The sequence below is a fragment of the Panonychus citri genome, unplaced genomic scaffold, assembly GCF_014898815.1.
Source record: "Panonychus citri isolate SS breed McGregor unplaced genomic scaffold, ASM1489881v1 Contig00001, whole genome shotgun sequence".
In the NCBI taxonomy this organism is placed as follows: Eukaryota; Metazoa; Arthropoda; class Arachnida; order Trombidiformes; family Tetranychidae; genus Panonychus; species Panonychus citri.
In genome coordinates, this window is record NW_026515406.1 from 33,440 (window position 1) to 55,552 (window position 22,113).

General features: G+C 29.7%; 3 protein-coding genes and 1 pseudogene across 3 annotated transcripts in view; 2 read left to right on the forward strand and 2 right to left on the reverse strand.

The window, feature by feature from the left end:
* The first annotated feature begins 14 nt into the window (after positions 1–14).
* On the forward strand, positions 15–2,657 carry LOC128386055 (signal transducing adapter molecule 1-like). The gene is given in 5 exon segments (XM_053345019.1): positions 15–1,073; positions 1,436–1,527; positions 1,694–1,873; positions 2,026–2,083; positions 2,085–2,657. Coding segments are annotated over 5 exon segments (1,677 nt in total). The 5' UTR covers positions 15–225; the 3' UTR covers positions 2,584–2,657.
* A 952-nt stretch (positions 2,658–3,609) lies between these two features.
* On the forward strand, positions 3,610–4,708 carry LOC128386065 (uncharacterized; annotated as a pseudogene).
* A 1,129-nt stretch (positions 4,709–5,837) lies between these two features.
* LOC128385996 (uncharacterized) lies at positions 5,838–6,867 on the reverse strand. The gene has a single exon (XM_053344951.1). The coding sequence runs from the start codon at positions 6,796–6,798 to the stop codon at positions 5,923–5,925; it is 876 nt and encodes a 291-aa protein (XP_053200926.1). The 5' UTR covers positions 6,799–6,867; the 3' UTR covers positions 5,838–5,922.
* Positions 6,868–7,348: 481 nt separating this feature from the next.
* The window catches only part of LOC128386014 (probable serine/threonine-protein kinase DDB_G0280133), a 42,758-nt gene continuing 27,993 nt past the window's right edge, over positions 7,349–22,113 (reverse strand). Inside the window, 1 exon segment of the mRNA XM_053344970.1 lies at positions 7,349–7,881. Within this exon segment, the coding sequence (XP_053200945.1) occupies positions 7,660–7,881 (222 nt within the window). The 3' untranslated portion in view covers positions 7,349–7,659.

A 22,113-nucleotide genomic window follows, 5' to 3' on the forward strand; every position in this document is an offset into this window, starting at 1 on the left:
GAATTAACTTTAACGAAATTAAAATTCAAAAGAAGCAACAAAATTGTTCAGTGGCGCCATCTATCGAACTACAAATTAGTTAAAATGATTTTCTCTTTTATTTTTGTTTACTTTTATTCTTGAAGCTTTTTAATCTTAACCTTTTTTTGTTCGGTGATTTTGTAATTGAATTAATTGTTTCTGTCTTAATTGTATTATCTTGTTTTTACTTTTATCCTTAGAAAGATGCAAAAACTATTCGGCAATTCATCTACTTTTGATCCAGCGGTTGAAAAGGTAACAGATGAATGTAAGACAAGTGAAGATTGGGCTTTGATAATGGACATTTGTGATAAAGTGACCACAGAATCAACTGGACCAAAAGATTGTCTTCGTTCAATAACAAAAAGATTAAACAATCCAATTCCACATGTACAAATGTTAACATTAACCCTATTAGATGCGTGTGTCTCTAATTGTGGTAAAAAATTTCACCTAGAAGTTTGCTCTCGAGACTTTGAAAGTGAGATTAAAAAAATCCTCACCAAAGGCCATCCAAAAGTGAGTGAAAAGCTAAGGAGTTTAATCAAAAAATGGGCTGAACAAGAATTTAAAAGTGATCCACAATTGAGTTTAATTCCTTCCCTATACAATAAGATGAGAGCGGAAGGTGTTGAATTTACCTCATCAGATCCACCAAGACGATCAATGGCCTCACTACCAACCGATCCCAATATTGTAACCAGTAATCAAGAAGAGGAAGATATTGCCAAAGCAATTGAATTGTCCTTAAAGGAAACTAAATCATCTAAATCATATTCCTCGTCAACCAACAATTACAAGTCATCCATTACAATTAGTAATAATAGTAATACCAATTCAATCATCAATCCAAACAATACAAACACCAACAGTACATTGTACCCAAAATTTATCGATACAATGTCATCATTATCTCTCAATGATACAACCTCATCTTCTGGTGTCAAAGTTAAAGAACCATATAAAGTACGAGCTCTATATGATTTCGAAGCTGCTGAAGATAATGAATTAACTTTTAAATCAAAAGAAATCATTCTGGTGCTAGATGATAGGTAAATACGAAAATTAAACGTCTAAATAATCTGTCAACAATTTAACTGAATATCAATAATAATGTTGACAGAATAGGCTGTCAATATATGACTCATGTTAAGATTATTTTTAATGTCAACTAACAAATGATTAGCTATGAGTAAATTACATTGATGGTTAAACTATCAATTGATTCAATTAATGGCAGATTATTGTTAATGATAAAACTAATGATTAATTGACTTTGTAAGAACATTTCAAATTATTCTAATAGAGATTTTTTTTTCTTCCTCTCTAATTCTCTACTTAAATCTTAATCTAATCAATCTAATCAACTGATTTCTTTATTATTTTTTCTTCTTCTCTTATTAATCTTCCATAGTGATCCCAATTGGTGGAAAGGATCAAATCACAGAGGCGAAGGTCTTTTTCCGGCAAATTTTGTCACCACCGATCTGAATGAACCAGAGCAATGTAGGTTGATTGTCGCATAATCAAAATGATTTGTCTCTCTCTCTCTCTCTCTCTCTCTCTCTCTTACGATCAACAATCAGCTCAATTGCTGATGCAAATTTATTCATATTTATCTGTGTCATTTACTAATTAATTTATTGTTACAATTGTTTACTTTTTCTTTTAGTTAAATCAAGTGAAAAAAAGACCGTCCAATTCAATGAGACGGTTAAGGTCAAAACTCTTGAACGGGAACCGCAACAAGTTGAAATCGATGCTGAAAAAATTGATAGATTGTTAAATCTTTTGCTTGAAGCCGATCCAACCGGAGAAATGGTAGATACAGAGGAATTGATTCAATTAGAAGGTATTAATAGTAACCATGATTACACCTAAAAGATTGATAAATTGTCGGGGATTAGTTTTTCCCCTTCACCCTATACTGATTTAATTGGATTTACTGATTAACTGATTGATTTTATTTTCCTTATCACTCTCTTTCTCTTTCTTGTTTTCCAGAGCAATGTATGCAAATGAATGTAATGATTGACCAGGAGCTTGAAAAGATTGACAAAAACACGCAGCCCTAATCGGGTTAATTCACAATTAACTGAAGCCTTAAAAATGTATCACTCACTGATGAAAGATACTTATCCATTAGCAGTAGCCAGTGGTCACTACTCAGCAAATTATATGCCACCAGGAGGAGGAGGTCAACCAACATACCAAACTGGACCAGTTCTCTATCAACCACAACAACCACAGTCTCTTCCTCAACCTCAACCTCAACCCCAACAATTAGCTCATCCTCCACAGTCTCACACACCTCACCCACAATCGATTGCAATGATTCCCCACCAGCCTCAATCTCAACACCATCTCCACCCTTCAACCAACCCTTATCCTCCACATGTAATGATGGCTTCAAATGCTGTCAACACAAACATCCCAATGACTGGTGAAGATTATGCTCCAATCCAAATGGGTCCCCCTCCTCCTGTTCAGTCAAACAATTTGAATTACAATGAGAATCAATATTTTTCACAAGGCTTTAATCAATATGAATTCCAACAATAAGTTAACAAAATGTTTCCATTTAATTGTTTACATAATTAAACAGCAATCAAACTACAAACATTCAACACTGTAAACACCAATTTTCCCCTTTCAATTTGGTAAAAAATCACTTTTAAACATTAATTATAATATAATATTTACCTGATTGATAGATTGTTGGGTGAGAAATACAACAATTTAAGATGTAACTGTAATGATTAACACTAATCATTATCCATTTTTGAACATTTCAAATGTTTTACCAAACAAATGAAGCCCAATAATATCTGATTGTTATTGATTAGTAACTAATCAAAACAACCTACTTAAATAACTGATTGTTACTTTTAATTGAGCTAGTGATTTATTGATTAACTCAAGATATTCATGTTGACCAATGATAAAAATAATTCTAATTGATCTTAATGCAATTAACGAAACAACAACAACAATTAGTTTGAATGGTCAACAAATGATTATGTTAATTTAGTTAATAGGACATGAAATTAACTTAATCAGTGCAATAAAATCATTGAGTAACTTTTAATAATTGTCTTTGGGTTAACTTTTAATGAGAAACAAGATTAATTAATATTCAACAATTAACTTTATCAAAATTAAACAATTTCTTCACCATTGTTTTATAATTTAATCTCAATGTGAGGGATCATAATTTAGACAAACATGCCAACTGATTAAGAGGTAATGTAAATTTAATTTACGTAAACAACAATTAACTAACGATACATAATAGATGAAAAAACACCAGCAACGTAATTAATTAATCAACAATTAATCCAAGATTAATTTGATAAAATTAATAATGAACAATACCAAATACAATTAATACAATTTAATCTGAAGAGACATTGAAAATATGATAAGATGAAGATAATTGTTAAATTATTATTCAATGAAATTTAGACTAATTAAAGAGATTGATTCGTTTATAGATTAATTGTCACAACTGATTGTTATTTAATTTAGATTGATTATCATAACAAATTGTGTACTGATTTTATAGTGCTAATTGATACATTTAAATGAATATATAAGAATGAGCAAAATCATTGATCAAGTTAATTAATAGACTAATCAACAAGTTGAATTGATTATAAAGTGTCAATTGTTAATACATTTAAATTGTCAACCTTTCATCCAAGAGGAAACAAAGTTAATTATGTTTCAATTAGTATTTTCCTGTGTTTTATTGGCTTTTGTTGGTGTTTCATTTGGTGATCATCATGATCGTCCAGGTAAATACTTGGCCCACGACCGGACAGTGGTCAATTGTGCTAAATACAAGCGAGGCCAATCAACATTCGTGCGTCCTTTCAGCTTTCAACACGGAAGGACCTTATTTCTTACCTGATGATTTAGAACGATCTGATTTAGCTGATGATCAAATTGGTATTCCATTCAATTTAACAATCCAATTAGTTAATTCCAATGATTGTAATCCATTAAGTAACATGTATGTTCACATTTGGCATGCAAATGCCATGGGAATGTATTCAGGAGTAGATAATGGTGATCAAACTGGTGAGGGGTCGAAAAATTTGGACAAACTTGACCATGGAGGACCAGGTAATCCAGGGTTTCCTCGAGGTCGACCAACTCCAATCAATAAGTCACGATTCGGTCGAGGTTATCAAGTGACCGATGCCAATGGTAAAGTTCATTTCAGGACAATTATGCCCGGTTGGTATACTGGTCGATGTTTACATGTTCATGTTGAAGTTTATCCTCAAGATACAACCTCCGGAAGTGACCTACTATATGTTGGTCAGCTTTTCTTTCACCGTGAATTACCCTATGAACTTAAATTGGTTGAACCTTATTCACAGAACAATCAATTTTTAGTTGTTAATGAAAACGATGGTATTTACATTAATCATGGAAATGAAACAATTCTAGATCTAATTACCCGTGGAAATAATTTCAGAAGCTCAATCACTTTGGGTATTGATCCAAATACTTTGAAATAGATTCTCAATTCCAATACTAATCCAATCAAATCCTAATCCATCATAACAATTAACTTGATATAATCTCCAAAAACCGGGATTTTATTATATTTGTAAAACTTTCAAACACTAATAATAAACTAAATCAAAAGATTACTTTTAATTATTCATCATATTAATTGATTTACTTTTCTCAATTCATTCAATACTTTTAATTGTAATTTGATTTTCACTTTTGTACAATCAATCTGGTCAATTGTTATGATTAAGAATCAACATAAACTCATGATTAGTAATAATTTACTATCAAATTTAATTGTCAAATTGAAGTATCGACAGGTAGCAATTAATTTAATTTAGAATTGAAATTATAGTTTAATTACTGGTGAAGCAAAAAAATAAATTAATTGTTTTGATCACAAAACTTGAGGTCTTACAATCAAACCAATAATCAGTTAATCACAATAATGTTTATGTCAACTGAACAAAGGTAATCATAATTGTTTGAAACAATTACGCACACAATTTGTTAACAATTGAAGTTACACAATTAAATCAAGATTAATCACAATCATGATCTGATCATTAAGATTAAATTGGGAGTAAATACTTTGACATTGAATCAACAATTTGAAGTGAAACCACAATTAATTGCTTGCATCATATTACATTAATTACAGAGCTGATAATTAAACAGATAGATCACAATTAACCTTAAATTGGAGCCAAACTTTTGGATGATTAAATAGATTCAAGTTTATTGTTTGATTGATTTGGTTAATTTTTTCAAATTTGAATTCTATTAATAATTTTATCAATTTGTTAATTTTTGGGCTAATTAATTGTTGAAAAATTGATAACAATTTAGTTCACATTGAAAGTATAATAATAATAATATTCAATCATATTCTCAATCAGTTAATCATCAAAATCATCTCAATTGTTAGGGGCGACATTAATTGTCCTCATCTCTTAACATTAATAGTTAAGCTAATCAAACAATGTGATGATTAAATTAATTAGGTTATCATATGTATTGATTGTTGTTGCCTCTTATTTATGTAAATCAGGTATCAATCAATAACAATTAATTGTCGATAAAATTGATCCAATTATAACAGTGTACTTATTGTTAGCATCCACTAATTATCATTTTTAATTGTTATAAACTAATCTGATTTAGCTTGATGGAAATATCTATAATTATGTATTGCCCGAAATTAATTGTAATCAAAAGTGTACTAATCAATTTATATTATTAATATTAGTACTCAAGGAGTATTTTCAAGGCAGCAATTTGATTAGCGATTAAGTGTTGAAAGAAATTAAAGTTTATTGTTTACAATTAGTTAGATTTATGTAAATGATTTTCTCGAAATCATTTTGTTCAGTTTTATTTAGCTTCAGGATTTAAGCCCAAAGTAATTGAACTTGAGAATCCGGAACCCTTGGAATCGAGTTCAATCAAAGTTTCGTTGCCATGATTAAGGTAAATATGATCATTATCATTGAGCAAAAGTTGTTGATTATTCTGTGAATAAGGTTCGATTAATTTAAGTTGATAGGGTAATTGTTGATCGAAAAAGATTTGACCAACATAGGAGATTTCATTGATTTCGGTTGTATTTTTAGCGAAAACTTCAACATGAATATGAAGACATCGTCCAAAGTACCAACCAGGAATAATGGTCTTGAAGTTAACTTGACCATTGGAATCGGTGACCTGGTAACCACGACAGAATCTTTCGTTGGTTGTTGGAGTGGGTCGACCAAAATTACCCATACCACTGTTTCCAGGGCCAGCATCTTCCATACCTGGTGGTGGTCCTTGTGGACCATTAGGACCAAATGGGCCGCCGGGTCCACCGAAACCAGGGAAATCAGGCAAATCAGGGAAACCTGTACCATCTTGACCAGCATTTTCTACACCTGAGTAACTGCCCTTAGCATTTGTATGCCAAATATGAACATACATGTTTTCAAGGGGAGTACAATCATTGGAATTGACCAGATTAATTTTCAAATCTAATGGAACACCAATTTGATCATCCACAATATCAGATCTCTCTAAATCATCAGGTAAGAAATAAGGTCCTTCCGTATTGAAAGCTGAAAGGACGCACGAATGTTGATTGGCCTCTCGCTTGTATTTAGCACAATTGACCACAGTTCGGTCATGATCCAAGTATTTACCTGGTCGATGGGGATCACCAAATGAAACACCAACAACGAAAGCCAATAAAACACAGGTAAATTTAGTTACACTCATGATTAATGACAGAGAAAAGGCAAAATTGAATACTAATTATATTGATTGATAGCTAACAATTAACTCACTGCTTTATATATGTTTATTTCTTGTCTTAAATAATCATTAAAATCAATCAATTGTTAACGCAAACCATTGAATAACCAGGATTAAAACAATTTATCAATAAATTGTATCAAATTAGCACATCCTGGTTAACAATTATTAACTTCTGCTCAATGATTAACAATAATGAAACAGTATCTTATTAACTAATTGTAACGTCAATGGTAAATCAATTACCTGAGATTATTCAATCAACTTGTTTTCAATTAGTTGATTTTTCTGTTTAATTACTATTGTTTTGTCTTGAGTAAAGTTTATCAAATTAATCAATTGAAAATCATTAAAAACAATGATAATTACCAATTATTTTCTAGAAGCTTAATCAAATCAATTGTTTTGCTTTCATTGGAAAAATTGATCAGATAATTTTCATAGTAAATTGTTAGACAATCAAAAGTGATTTAGGAAAATAAAATTGAAACAAAAAACTTTCGTTCCGATTGATATTATTTACTAAAATAATATTAAAATTGTTATGATAATCGTTGTAAAAGTCAGTTGATTGATTGACAATTATACATTTATAATTAATATAATCAAATAGTCTTCAATATAATAATAATTATTAAAAAAAATGAGAGATTTTCAATTTAGAGCAAAAAAAGTTGGAATGTTTTTTTTTTCGTTGTGCATTAATAATAATATTAAAATGGAATTGAATTGTTGGTGAAGAGAAAAAAAAAGTTCTGATGATATGATTTTGATGATATGATGATGAGAAGGATGAAAATGTTGTTAATTATTTAATCCAATTTACTAATTAATCTTAATCTTTGAAAATTCATAACAGTGTTGACCGATATGTTGACGTCTAGATCCATTTCGTTGGGGCTCATGTCGGTTTATTGTCCCTCGAATGGGTCGACCTTTATAATCGAAACCAAGGAACCAATTATCGTTGTAGAATGAGCGATATTTGTATTTATTATATTTAGAGATCTCTCGGAATATGCAGGAAATATCCCACTGACCATTGTCCTGTAAAGGAATAGAAGAAGAAAAAAAAATGATCAGTAATCATAAAGACGAAAAGTATGAAAAAGGTAAAGGTAAAAACACCAAAGCAAATGGAATAACTTTTCAAACAATTAATTGATTGTTAACTCGACTCAAGGGTAAGTGGAAAACTCAAAGATTAAGATGATAATGATGATAATTAGGATGATAGTTTATGAGGGTTAAGATGATGAGATTGTCTTATCTGATCAAAGTAACGATAATGTAAAGGTAAAAATTTGAATTCAATTGGGAACCGAGGAGTAAGTGAGAGAGTGGGTGGTTGTGGGTCATGGTATTATCATCAAATGGTGAATGTTGTAAAGATGATGAGGATGATAATGATAAAAGGATGAAGATGATGATGGAAAATCATAAAAAAGTCTTCTCTCAGTTAATAATACAAATAAAACTACAGGTAAAGTAACTCAGGTAAAAGTTTTTTTTTTAATTTTCCTTCTTAAACAAAAACAAAACCAAACGAAATGTTAATTATAATGATACTTTTCACCATCACCATCACCATCATCATCATCATCGTCATCATCTATCATCAGGAAATGATCATCTTCATGATGAAAATATAAAAAACCGGCAACAATTAACAATCAACACATAATACAAAAGTTTACCTTCTCTCCAATGAAGTTAACATTGTTTATCGGTTTACAATTAACATAAACTATTGACCTGACCAAAGGAATCAAATTAACATTTAAAGTTGTTTATTTCATCATCATCATTAACCATCATCTCTACGGCTTAAAGGATGAGGATGAAGATGAAGATGAAGATGTTATTATTATCATTAATGAATGAAAAGGAACCGAAAAAAAAAACAAAAACTCTAATCTTTTTTTCTGATATAATAATATACTGTTGTTCATGTTGTCGGTTGTTAACCATACCACTTATATCATTAATAATGGTTTATGGTTTAATTAAAGTTGATTGTTTTCTATGTTAATTGTTATGTTAATTGTGATCATGTTAAATTATCATATAATGAAGATGTTAAAGTTAAAAGGTTTACTCAAAGCCGACAGAGTTTTCAAAAGTTTTTACCTTGATTTTGTTTTCCTCTATGTATTTAGTTATAATCACTTTTATGAGTTGTGATGAGGCATTTAGATTGTGATGTTGGAACAATTTAATTTGATTGTGATTGTATTTCATGATTAACTTTTACTTTTTTTTATGTTCAGGAATTAAAGTAAATATTAATTTAACAGGTAAAATTAATATTAATATTGTTTTATGAATAAAACAATCACGAGCGACAATTAATTTGGTTGTTCTGGTGAAACTTTCGCGTTTTGATTAATTCATCAATCATCTGATTACAAACAACATGATTATGTTAATCAATGATAAAATTAAGATGATGATGATGATTAGGATTATTAGGATGATAATTGATGATGATGGTAAGAAATGGATTTTATTAAAATTCAATGTTGATTGTTAACGATTTTAAAATGGTTCATTATCGTTGAAATAGATTAACGTTTAATTAACTCAACCTTTGGCACGAATTAAGTTTATCTTTGAAACTTGATTATCGTATTATTTATGTTAATTGTTTCTAATTTTGGTAATCATCATCATCTTTTACACTTTCAATGATGATAATGATGATGATGATGATGATGGTATCCCAAAGGTAAAAGGTGAAAAATCAAGGTGATAATTAGTGATAACAAACGGCTAATGAAAATTACAATTGATCATGGAAAAGTAATTGAGAGTATCAACAACAATTAAGATAATTGTGTTAACAAAAACAAAACTATAACACAATTAGTGATGTAATCATTTAATATCCTAGACTATTATATCATTGACTATTGATTGGATAATTAAAATTAATTATGACTGATTATTGTAATTATCTTTATTTTTTTTCTTCTTCTTCAACAACAACAATTAGTTAATTCGGTTCCATAAATGATTTACCTTTACAGCCTAACCTTGTTTTCTGTTTGTTTATTTATTTCTTATTATTATTATTCTGATAGTTGATTGTTAAAACTAAATTGTTTCCATTAAATTGTTGGGTAAATAATTTTCGCCAGTTAAATCATATTAATATAGTTGCAAGCGAAATTATCGTTAACTATTTTATCTTAAATCATTTGGGTTGTTTGTTGTTAAATTGTTTCGAGGATTAATGTTGTTAACACTTAATTGTTATCTCTCTCTCTCTCTCTCTAGTATCAAATTAGGTTCATGATCATGTAAATGATAAACAAATGATTTAATCTTGAGATTTGTAATATTTTAGATTCAAGGATAAGAATACAAATCATATGGTTGGAAGATAAATATCTTGTCATTCTCATCATCATAATTATAATACTTATCTTCCTGTTAATCCTTTATTCCTAGTGAAAGGAAAGGGAAATGATATATTGCTAAAACGATAAACAAAGTTACAAAGGTAAGAATTACTTTCGGTAGGATGAGGATTATCTTATAAGATTAACTCAGGTAATCCCGAAAATTTTTTTTCTCTTTTTTCACTTTTTGTTTGAGGTTTTGTTTTCTTCCAGAGCTTCCTGTTTTTAACTCTCTCATCTCCTCCCCCTTCCTACTTTTCTTCCTAATTACGATCATCAGAAAAGATGATCTTCTCTAAACTCTTTTACTACTTCCTAAAAGTCCTCAGCACCCTTGACCATCACGACCTTTCACTTTCATCCCTTTCATACAGAGGTCAAGAGTGACCACCGATTCCCTCTGAGAGAGATGATAATGAAGGATGAAACTACTCTCTCTCTCTCTCTCTCTCTTGTATCTTCACGACATTGATATCAATATACGAGCCTAAGGTAAGATGATAAGTAACAATCAACAGTCATAATAACTTAGTCTCACCAGGTAAAAGACCCCACCCACCCTTTGCTCATGTGGTCCCTACAAGAATCTCATCTGAAGATGAAGCAAGATGATGATGATGATAAATTTTTATCTGATTCTCTCTCTCTCTCTCTCTCTCTCTCTCTCTCTCTCTCTCTAAGTAATATCTTCAATTCACTTGACCAATAATCTGTTATCTCTGTTTATTTTTTCATTATCGTTATCAACTCATATTAATCTTACTTGCAATAAGTTTGAATTGTTATTGATTGTCTGATGATAACCAAGCATCATCATCATCATCATTGATGATGATTATCAGTTTTCATCACTGTTGTTTTTACCTTTATCATTATCTTTTTTTGTTTTGTTTACTTTTGTTGATGGTTAACTTGATTAGTAAGATAATTAAGGTGAGATATTTCCTGTCATTTAAATGATTAACGTTAATTTTGTGTGTTCATCGTCTTGATGTTTATTCAATAATCTTTTTTTTCATCCAGGTAAAAGCTTATGAACAGTTGGATATCATCAACATGATGATGACAATGATAAAAATATTAAGTGAATGAGAGATAAATAATTCACAATGATTGTCTTTGTCTAAAATGATTAGCATAATAATCTAACTCTTGTCATTGATTGTTGATTGTTACAACTCTCGTTGCGATACTTTCAGTTGATTGTTTCAAGCTTTTCATTTGCAAACATCATCATTCATTTGCAAATTAACTTGAAAACTTTTATCATTAACCATTAAGTGTATCACTTGATTAGCTAATCAAGATTAATTTGTTGTAAATTACGAATCAAAATTAGCAAATTTTCATTTTTTTCATGATAAGTGAGTATCAGTAACCCAAACGACTGAACATCCAATTAATAAGGTGACAATTTTAGTGAGAGGAAAAAACGAAGACAATGTTTTTCATCCTACTCTTTTTTTTTCATCATAGCCTGAAGCCATTTACTGAAGACCATTGGTCAAGTCTTTCTTACAATATCTCTTGAGAATTGGTTTATAATATCATCATCATTATTATTATCATTTCAACTGTGTCCGGTTCAAGGTTTTTACCTTGATTACAGAGTATCCAAGACAATAATAATAATAACATGACAATTATATATCCTTGACCATTTCAACGGTCTCGAAGTGACCTTTACATAGGTAAATGTATATAACTTTCAACGATAATTAAGGTTTAGATACATAGAGAAGGAGGAGGAGGATGATGATGATGATGAGGATTGTGAAGAAAAAACTAGAAAGATGATAGAGAAAAGATAATTTTCCATTGAAAAAAAAGGTAAACTCATCTTTCACCACTAATATTTTTGCCTCCTCATCTTCCTCATCATCTTCATCATCATCTTCCACATGGTAACAAGCTATTCTTATACAGACATATCTTGTTATTACCTTTTCAATATACAACAATACAGCATTTACCTGACTGCTTGACCACTTGGTAAGACACTGGACACAACAACAATAGGTCACAAAGTTAAGACATTTTCAAGGAGAGAGAGAGAGCAAAAGATGGACAATGATGATGATAAAGATGAAGATAATGATGAGAAGGAGGAAAAGGAAACTCATTATCTTGTTACCTTTTGAAAAAGAAAATTTTTTTTCCATTGTTCATCCTTTTCCTCTTTAATTGTTGTCATATATTACAGCAACAATTAGAATGATCATCTTAATGATCATTGATGATATTGATTACTGATGATAAGTTTTATCATCATCAATTTTTATTGACCCAAACACAGAGACAAACAATTGATTGACAGTTTAATTTGATTCTCATGATTTAACATTAACCTTTTCATTAATTACAATGATCATCATTATTTAGAGCCTTAATTGTTACAGTAATTAACTTTGTTGTTTAGTATCATTATTATTATATAAAAGTTGTCATATTAATTGTCGTTACAATTTATTATATAAAACATTATTTTGTATTAATCATTTAGCCGGAAATTCAATGTTAATTGCTAATCATTGACAATGATAATAATAATAGTAACAATTTAAGTATTATCATTAGTTTAGGATAACAAATTAAAGTTTTGTTTGCTAATCATAATAATGAGATGAATTTACAATTACAATTACAATTATCAAGTTTAATCATCGGCTTTGAAAGTTTGACAATCATCATAATCAGTCAGGCTAAATGATAATCATTGATGATGATTGTGATTGTGATTGTAAATTGTGATGATGATAGTTGTAATTATATTATATTAACATGGGAGGTAAATGTGAATTGAAAGTTTACAACAATTAAGGTTGATCAGAATCGTGATTAACATTTTGATTGTTGTCAATGTTAAGAAACCCCCAAAAAAAAGTAAAGGTAAACAATTTAAATCATTGGGTAAATAATAGTTAATCATTTATTATTATGGTTAAACTACAAATCATTGTTGATTAATGTTAACCAATAATTGTGTCAAAATCAAATGGTAACGAACACAATTAAATAATAGTTACAATCATAAATAGTTAATTGTTTTTATTTTGGTGATCAGGTCAAAGTGGATCATAAAAATATTTTCCCTATCAGTTAATTGTCATTAATATTACTACCTGAGTTTCAGAGGATTAACTAAACATGAATAATAATAATAATAATAAACAAGAATAGGTATTTACAATTAAGTTAATTGTTGATGTTGTCAAACAAAAAACAAACTAAAAAACTTTTTCCAAAACAATCAAATGAAAAAAAAAAGGAAACACAAAAAAGTTGATAGATTGAAATTTGTTAATTGTTGATTGTTAACCATAAATGGAGTTGATTTAATGTATAATATATATAATATGCGAAACACAATTTACAAATGATTAATCATGATGATCAATTACAAGATTAATAATGAAATGGTTACACCAACAATCAGGTAAACGTCTGATGGATTAATTTAATTCCCAGTGGAAAATGAATTGTGATTAACTTTTAAATCCTATTAAATTTACTTAGGCCCGTATTCACCAACCGAGATTAGAAGCTGAAATCGATTGATCCAAAGATCAATTGATTGGAAAGTAGTAATAAACTGCTGGCTTTGGCTCATTTCATGAGCCAAAGCTCAGCAGTTGTCTTTATTCATTTAAAATTGGTTATACATTTTAATAATCATCTTCATTAAGAATTTTAGTCAAAATATTTTTCAATATTTTTCATTCATTGAATGTTTACAAATTTTAAACAATGAAAAAATTTTCTAATTCTATTAACCAAGATTACGAATAGACACAAAAATAACCACACGCTGTAGAATCATTTCCTTGATATTTCATGGATGAATGGCTGTATCCATTTGGTGCATTACGTTCTATAAATGTCAAAATCAAACCATCAGGCTGACGTCCAAATGAATCAAAATATAAAGCACGACCATAGTTATTGAAATGTACAGCAACCCAATGTGATCCTTCTTTATAGCTTTCATCTAAGTTTATTACATAAGCTTTAGGTTTTATGGTAAGATGTGGTAAACGATCAATTGGTAAACACCACCAAACCATTTATATTTTTCAAAGCATTGTTAATATCTATGCTCGTAAGCATTTTAGTAATCTATTGTTACTTGTCTATCTTTGTCTATCGTTATTAGATTATCATATTGTCCAAAATAATGGCTTTGACAGACTTATCTAATGTTTTAGAAAATCTTATTTCTAATCTAACCTTTCTTTTAATTAAAGATAATACACCAGTCTCTGCTCCTAAGTCACCACCTATATCAATAAATAGAACAGTACTTTTCAAATATTTTCATAGTCTAATTTCATTTGAGGAACTCCATCATCTTGACCAAGAACACGGTATAGATCAACGATTCTCTGACCGCATTATCTTGTTCAAAATTAGGTGTATGGGATACTTGGATATAATACACCATCAATATTTAAACAGATATGATTAATATTGGGTCAAATTTCAAGGATCTTTTGAATATCTACTCAAACTTTTATCATCGACGATCCAATGATGATCCGTTTTAGTAATTGTCAATGAAAATATTCTCAATTGTTACATTAGAAACTCCTTTGGAAATTGTTAATCCTTTTGTATCAGATCTAGTTACAAAATATTGCAAAATGATTCTAAAGTTTTCGCAATTGAAACTTGGACATCAGGATATAGTTTAACCCGTCTCAATATCAGAGAAAGGCTTGTTAATTTTAACAGAATAACTCATATCGGTATTTGAAATTAAAGGAAAACTTGAGGTGCTTCTAGTGAATTTAAAGATGATTGGCACTCCATTCAACAGAAGTTTGTCTTGTGTACACATTGGTACATTTAATCTAAAATATAGTTCATAAGTTTTATTAGGTTGAACATTGGTTTCCTTATTGATTACACCTTTCTCAGCTTCACAGGGATGACGGTATAATAAGTTTTCAAGAAAAGCTTGATAATGATACATATTATTTGCTAAGGATGTATTCACTGTTCCTAAAATCAAATCGACTTGTTCAAATAATGCATTACCAAAATTTGAAACAAGTTGAACGGCATTTTCTTTGTCTACTATCTGCCCTTTATCATTGACTATATTTAGATTAATATGGACCATTGTAGCACTCAAGTCAGTGAAATCTTCAGACGATGGAATATTTAGCTCATACGTTTTTCCATTTTCTAAGCTCGCCGCTGGTCTATAATCTACTTCATAATATGTATCGATTGCGACTTGAGTTGGTGGAATAGCAAATACAGAAAGTTCACTTTTACTTGCAGGTATTGACGATTGATGAAGATATTCCATTCTTAATCAAATATATCTTTTTTCGTTCTTTTTCTTTTATTACTTCGATTTTTCTTATATGATTTTTTGCGTTTTACTCCTGAACCTTTTTGTTCTATGTAGTCAGATGTTTTAGATAATGACTCACGAGCAGCTTCTTTTAGACCTTGTTTAGCTCTTGTTAATATAACTTGTTTAATATCTCTTTTCTTATCTAAGATATCTTGTCCAACATTTACACCAGTTTTGAGAGCATGTTTACCAAACAATTTCAGTATTGGTATTCCAAATCTTCTAATTAAGGTACCAATGCCATAACCTCTTTGATACGGAAAGCCTCTATAAACACTGATATCTGAGAAACCAGAACCAGCTTGACTTTTGTAAAAATTGGTAAAATTTGAATCACAAGAGCAATAGACTTTTCTTTGCATTTTATCTTTATTTCATTTCAATAGCTAATTAGTATTACAGTTTTTCTTATATAGTTTCAAACTCTTTTCAAATGTAAACCAATAAGAACTCGGCTGATGCGAATTTTATTTGATTGCCCATTTCATCAGTGAGTAAGAAATTCAAATCATCAATGCGGTTTGTTCTAACAGGATAATAAAACGGTTTCAGAAACTTCTCATGAATAATTTCAGATTTATCTCCACGTTTCAATGGAAGAACCCTTAGAACACGAGCAGATTTGTTTCCAACAAAATGTTCAGCTACAATGTCAGAATGAATAAACATTAAATGAGGCAAATTAAGGTTGCAATTATTCACCCCAGTGAAGGATTTAGCTCCATTGTTGAAAGATTGAAGCATTTGCAAATACGAATTAGAATCAAATCCTAGAGCAGAAATGAAATTTATATCTGGAAAATAGGAACAAATATATTTCCTTCATGCACTCCTGGGAAATGATTATTTTACCATCATTATAGGAGATACCGAACTGATTCTATATCAGTGGGTTTCTCAATATTTTACCCTTACTTTTACTGATAATACCAAGTTCGGATAATCGCAGTAAAGAATCTTCCCTGTTGTTCAACTCTAGATTTTTCTTCTTCCAAAGATCTTTTAACTCGTTCTGTTTCATTCAGAATTTGTTCGATGTTTTTAGTTTTATTCTCTAACTCGAATAGCAACTCGGATTTTTTTCCTTTCAGTTCATTATTTTCAATTTTTAATTGATCAAGAGTATCATTGTTAGCAATATTCATTTTGTTAAGATTATCTCTTTCTTCTTGTAGAATTATAAGCTTTTCTTTAATTTCTTTGATCTCTTTGTCTCGTTGCTCTATCAATGTATTGAATTTAGTATTTAAAAGTGTAATATTATCATTACATTTGTTGAGCTCAGCAACCTTACTAGATATTACATCTATTGATTGATTATTTTCCATCTCATAGTTTTTTTGACTCTCATTCTGGACTTTTTTAAGCTCAGTTATTTGTTTGTTCAAATTTTCAATTTCTTCTTCGTATTTTCTCTTCATTTTCTCTTTTATTGTTTCTGCTAAAAACGCTTCGTGTTGTCTCTTATTTTCCTCAAGCTTAAGTATATTTTTCTGTCTTTCTTCTGAATCATTGATATGTTTTTCTGAAAATTCCTGCATATCTCTTTCATGTTTAGCTATTTGAATATTAAGATTGTGATTGAGTTCTTTTTCTAATCTAATCTCTTTCCGTATATTTTCGATAGTTTCTTCATGACGTTGAATGTGACCTCTTAATGTTTGAATGGTATTGTCTTTGAGTCTTGTGATACTTTCGATTTCTGAATTTTTCTCATTATTGAATGAAGCTTTTTTCCCGATTTGATCTTGTAAATCATGAACTTGTTGAACAAATTGCTTGAGTGATGCTTGTAATTTATCGATTTGCTGTTGTTGTTCAATAGTCTGTTTTTCATACTTGTCCATTTCATTGTATAAACTTTGTAAATCGATTTTATCTTTGAATTTTTCTCTCAAAGTTTTGAAAATATTTCTTCTTTCGTTGTCTGACAATTCTCTAAGTTTTTTAGCATCCCATTCAGCTACGAAGGTGTTAATATCTACATTTGGTTGAGTTTCAGGTGACCAAATAGTTTCAAATGTATTAACAGAAGATTGATTTTGCAAATTTTCAGAATTCGTTTCTGAGTTACTTTTTTCATTAGGCTCGTTTACATTGGATTTATTATCACCAATCTGTTTATTATCAAGAGTTTGCTCAACTGATCTTTTACTTCGTTTATTGCTTGTATTATCGTTATATAAATCGAGGAGAGCTCTATTTATTTTCTCGATAATTTTATGTGTATCGTCTGTTTCCTCTAAATCGATATCGGTTATCATTTTTCCAGTAACAGAATTGTTAGATAGCAGTTGAACTTCTAGTTTAAATGACGATGGTCTAACATCAACAGGATAAAATATTTCTTGTACCCCAACTACCCAGTCACCATCTAACTTCAATGAATATGGTAGTTTATTCGAGAATTTACTAAGGGTATTTTCTGGAAAATGGTCCAGTGAATCATTAGAAACCACTTCTACAAAATGTTCTTCAGATTGATTCCACATCTTTAACCCAGCTGTTAAATTTATCAGGGTATCCAATCCACTTCACAAAATATTCTTTTTTCTTAGTTTTAGAGTTTATCCTCGTCTTTAATACTTTAACTTGTAATAGATCAGGCTCGTTAGCATGTAATAACTGAGAATGATAAAAAATTGATGTTATCGGTTCACCTTCGTAGTCAGAAAGTCGATAAATATATCCTTGTGGAGATTTTTTCACTTTTACAACTTTGAATATTTCTTCAGTAAATGTACTTGTAGCACCTTTTTCAAATTTTTCTTTATCACGAGATATGCGAACTGTATCACCAATTGAATAGGGTTTTCTTCTATCTTTGAATTTAGGATGAGACTTTCTTATATTAGCTAAAACATTTGAACGATTACTTTCATTGACTTCAGATGGCGTCATCTGTATTATTCGGTGGTAGGAATGATTATATGCATCGATTATATTTTCAAGGACATCTATATATCTATGCGTATTTTGATAATATAAATATCTATATAATCTATTGCGTAATGTTCTGTTAAATCTTTCAACTATTGCGCATTTAATCTCACCGTCAGTTGCGTAAAAAAAATTTATGTTAAAACTTTTGAAGAATTTTTTAACTGGTTCATTTTTAAACTCCTTCCCTTGATCACTTTGAATTTTTTGAGGTACACGCCCTTTGGATAAAATATCTTCAAATGCTTTGATGATATCAGTTGATTTTTTTGTTTTCAAAGCTCTGGCCCAAACAAAACGACTGAAACAATCGATAACATTTAGAATGTATTTGAAACCACTATTTTCTCTTGATATCCATGACATATCCATTAAATCGATTTGCCATTGTTCATCAATATTTGTTACGATAATTGGTAGTCTAGGGTACGGTTTTCTTACTTCCTTGAACAGATTATATGCGTTTTGTTTTTTTAACCAAGATTTTACAGTCTCAAATGAAATGTCAGGATTTATTTTTTTCGCTTCTCTGTAGAGTCTATTAATACCTCCTAATGAGCCAGGATTTTTTACTGTGAAGTAGATATTTTTGAGAGTCCTTTCCATGTTTGTTGAATATTACTTTGTAAATTCTTTTTTGCAAGGTAACTGCTATTATCAATCTTTTTCATTAAATCAGGATATGATTGCAGTGCATCTAGAACTCGTAGCACTCCACGAGGTGTTGGAATTTTAGTCAAATCAGATTTTTTAAACATAAATAGGAAAGGTAAAACTTTACTCAACTTAGAGTTATGCATAGGCGTTCCATCGTTTCTAAGTATGTTATCGTCCTGAACCAGACCTGGTATCTTTCTTATAGCTTCTTCGATTTCAGCTAAATTTAGTGAGGTTTTATTTAACAGCGTATTTTCTGTCGAATCGTATTGTGTCGATGTTGATGGTAAAATACTCTCATACTTATCATCTGATACATCAAAATCTTGTTGTCTGACCGATGGTGTTGATGTGGCTACTGGTTTAAAACTTTTAACTGGTGATGTAATACTTTCATTAAAATTATCATTTTCATCTTCATAAACTACAGGTTTTTTAAGATATTGATTTGGTAACTTATGTTGAATATCATGGTTTTTGATGAAATCGCTTATTTGATCTCTGATTTCTCCATCTTGTTCAAGTTTCTTTTCACGATTCTCTAATGATCTATGAACAATTTGATTTATCAATCTAACTTTCATTTCGTCAGCTAAATTCGCATTTAATATTGGTTTTATGTCTGATGCATTATCTGGTAGACATTTTTTATTATATTCTCGTTCTGAAATAAGAACCATTTTAGTCAAAGTGTTCATTTTATAAATTTACGTGCTACAATATCAGCAAGAAGCGATATTGCAGGAATTAAAAGAGCTGGAAGAGCACCACCATGTTGTATGATTATCTTTTTTTTATTTTTTAAAGAAGAACTTTTTCCTAATTTTCTAAGAACTTTCTTATATGGTTTAAGTCTTCTTTTCTGATTCGCTTTGAGGGAATGTTTCCTTTCAAGATATTTTACTAATATCACTTATTGTTGAATATATTTTACGGACATTTATCTAGTATTTGTTTTCTCTTCTTATCAGTCTTTACTTTACTTAATTTTTAAGCACAGGGTAAAAGAAATCGCACTTTGAACAGTCATTTTCAAATGATATAATAAATGATTTTAAGATTAAATCTTATATAATCTATATTTGATAAGCAGTAACAAATTTTTCTCACCAAGAACATCAGTGAGCAAGCGAACTTCATCTGGTGTTTGTGTTTTAGTATCAATGAAAAGATAAGAATAAGGCTTTAAAGTTGCATCTTCAAAGATGTTTCGAAATTTCCGTATTGCGAAGGAAACATTTGTCTTGCAATGTTAGTTGCAATCGATCTATCTCTGGGGTTTTGAATAAAACAAAATAATTACAATTTAATGAAATATTGCGGCTTTCAGACCCTTTAACAAAAAGTTTTGTACAATAAGAATCACTGAACAGTTTTATGATGACTTTTTTGTGAATAATTCAGAGACAATTTTTGAATTTGAAGATTCATTCATTAAGTCATCTATTATAAACAACTCTGGCTGAGCACCATCTAAACTTGTTAATATGTTTTCAGATAATCCAGAAATGAAATTAACATTATTAAGATGATTAAATATTTCCTGATATTCACTATAAAAATAAGTTATTCGCGCAGGCATAGGATATGAAAATCGAGAAACATTTTCAAGAAATTTCTTTACCCATAACGTTTTACCAGATCCTGACGGACCAGCAATAATCATTGTAAAAGGGTGTTTCAAATAAATATCATATAATTTCATTTTAGTTTGTTTAAAATACTTTTATTAATTTTTAATTTTTTTTCTTATACAGTTGTATTTTCTAGCGCTTTTTCTTTTTCAAAGCAAAAACGTTTACAAAAAAGATCTAATGATTTATTTAGCTGTGAATAACTTTTCGCTCCAGTTATTACTAAAGAGCCTTTATGGAAATAATTGAATGCTGTACCATTTTCTTTCCACATTATAGCAGGAAATAACTCAGGCTCATATGAAACTTTCAGATCACTTTTGAATATTTCTGAAGCTTTTATTATTTTATCAAATTTTATAACCGCACAAGATCCTGATATTTTTTCAAATATTGCTTCTGGGTAGATATTGTTGATAAAGGTTCCCGCGTCCCTGATAGTTTTAAATCCTGTCGCAATAATTTTTCCAGATCCGAAAACAAGAAGTCTCTTTTTACCATCTCTTATGATATCAGCATTAAATTTTTTTTTTTTACCGGATTTTCCCTCAATTTTAACAGGATGATGCAGATTCCAAACAGAGGCGATATTTACTATTTTAAGAGATGGATAAATTTGTTGCATTATAAGTTAGAAAATAAGGTGAATAAGTAGAATAAATTATTATTATGATTAAAGTTATTATTAATAATGTTGCTGAAATAAGACCGTTCATGGTTATGATCACTTACCTAGTTTTTACCGTCATTTATTGGATTCACGGTGAATTGCATGATGTCCAAATGCATATGTTGTAACGCCATCTGGTTTCAAATAACGTTTATCATCGAAGGGATTCAAGGCTAGTTTGTTGCTTTGAATAGATGATATATCATGTTGTTGACTACGAATGTATCGCATGTCGAAGAAGAATAGTTTATGATCAAAAGTGATTCTTTATAATCATCAAGAGTGATTTTGTCTTTTAACACACTCCTCTGTACCCTTTGGCTGTTTTTGATATTGTCTTCTGAAATAATTCCATATACTTTAGGCTTAAGTGCAATAAACTCTAGAATATGTTTACCATTCATTTCGTCTTTTAGATATCCGAGTTTTTTTATTACATTCATTGTATAAATTGGAAATATGATTTTTGGATAGTCACAAAAGTCGAATATGCATTTTAAATCCATAAAATCAACATGAACATTGTCGGTTTTTATATGATATATGAAACTATCGGTATCGGTGTATAAAAGAGATATTTTATCACGATATTTTGGTTTGAATATATCA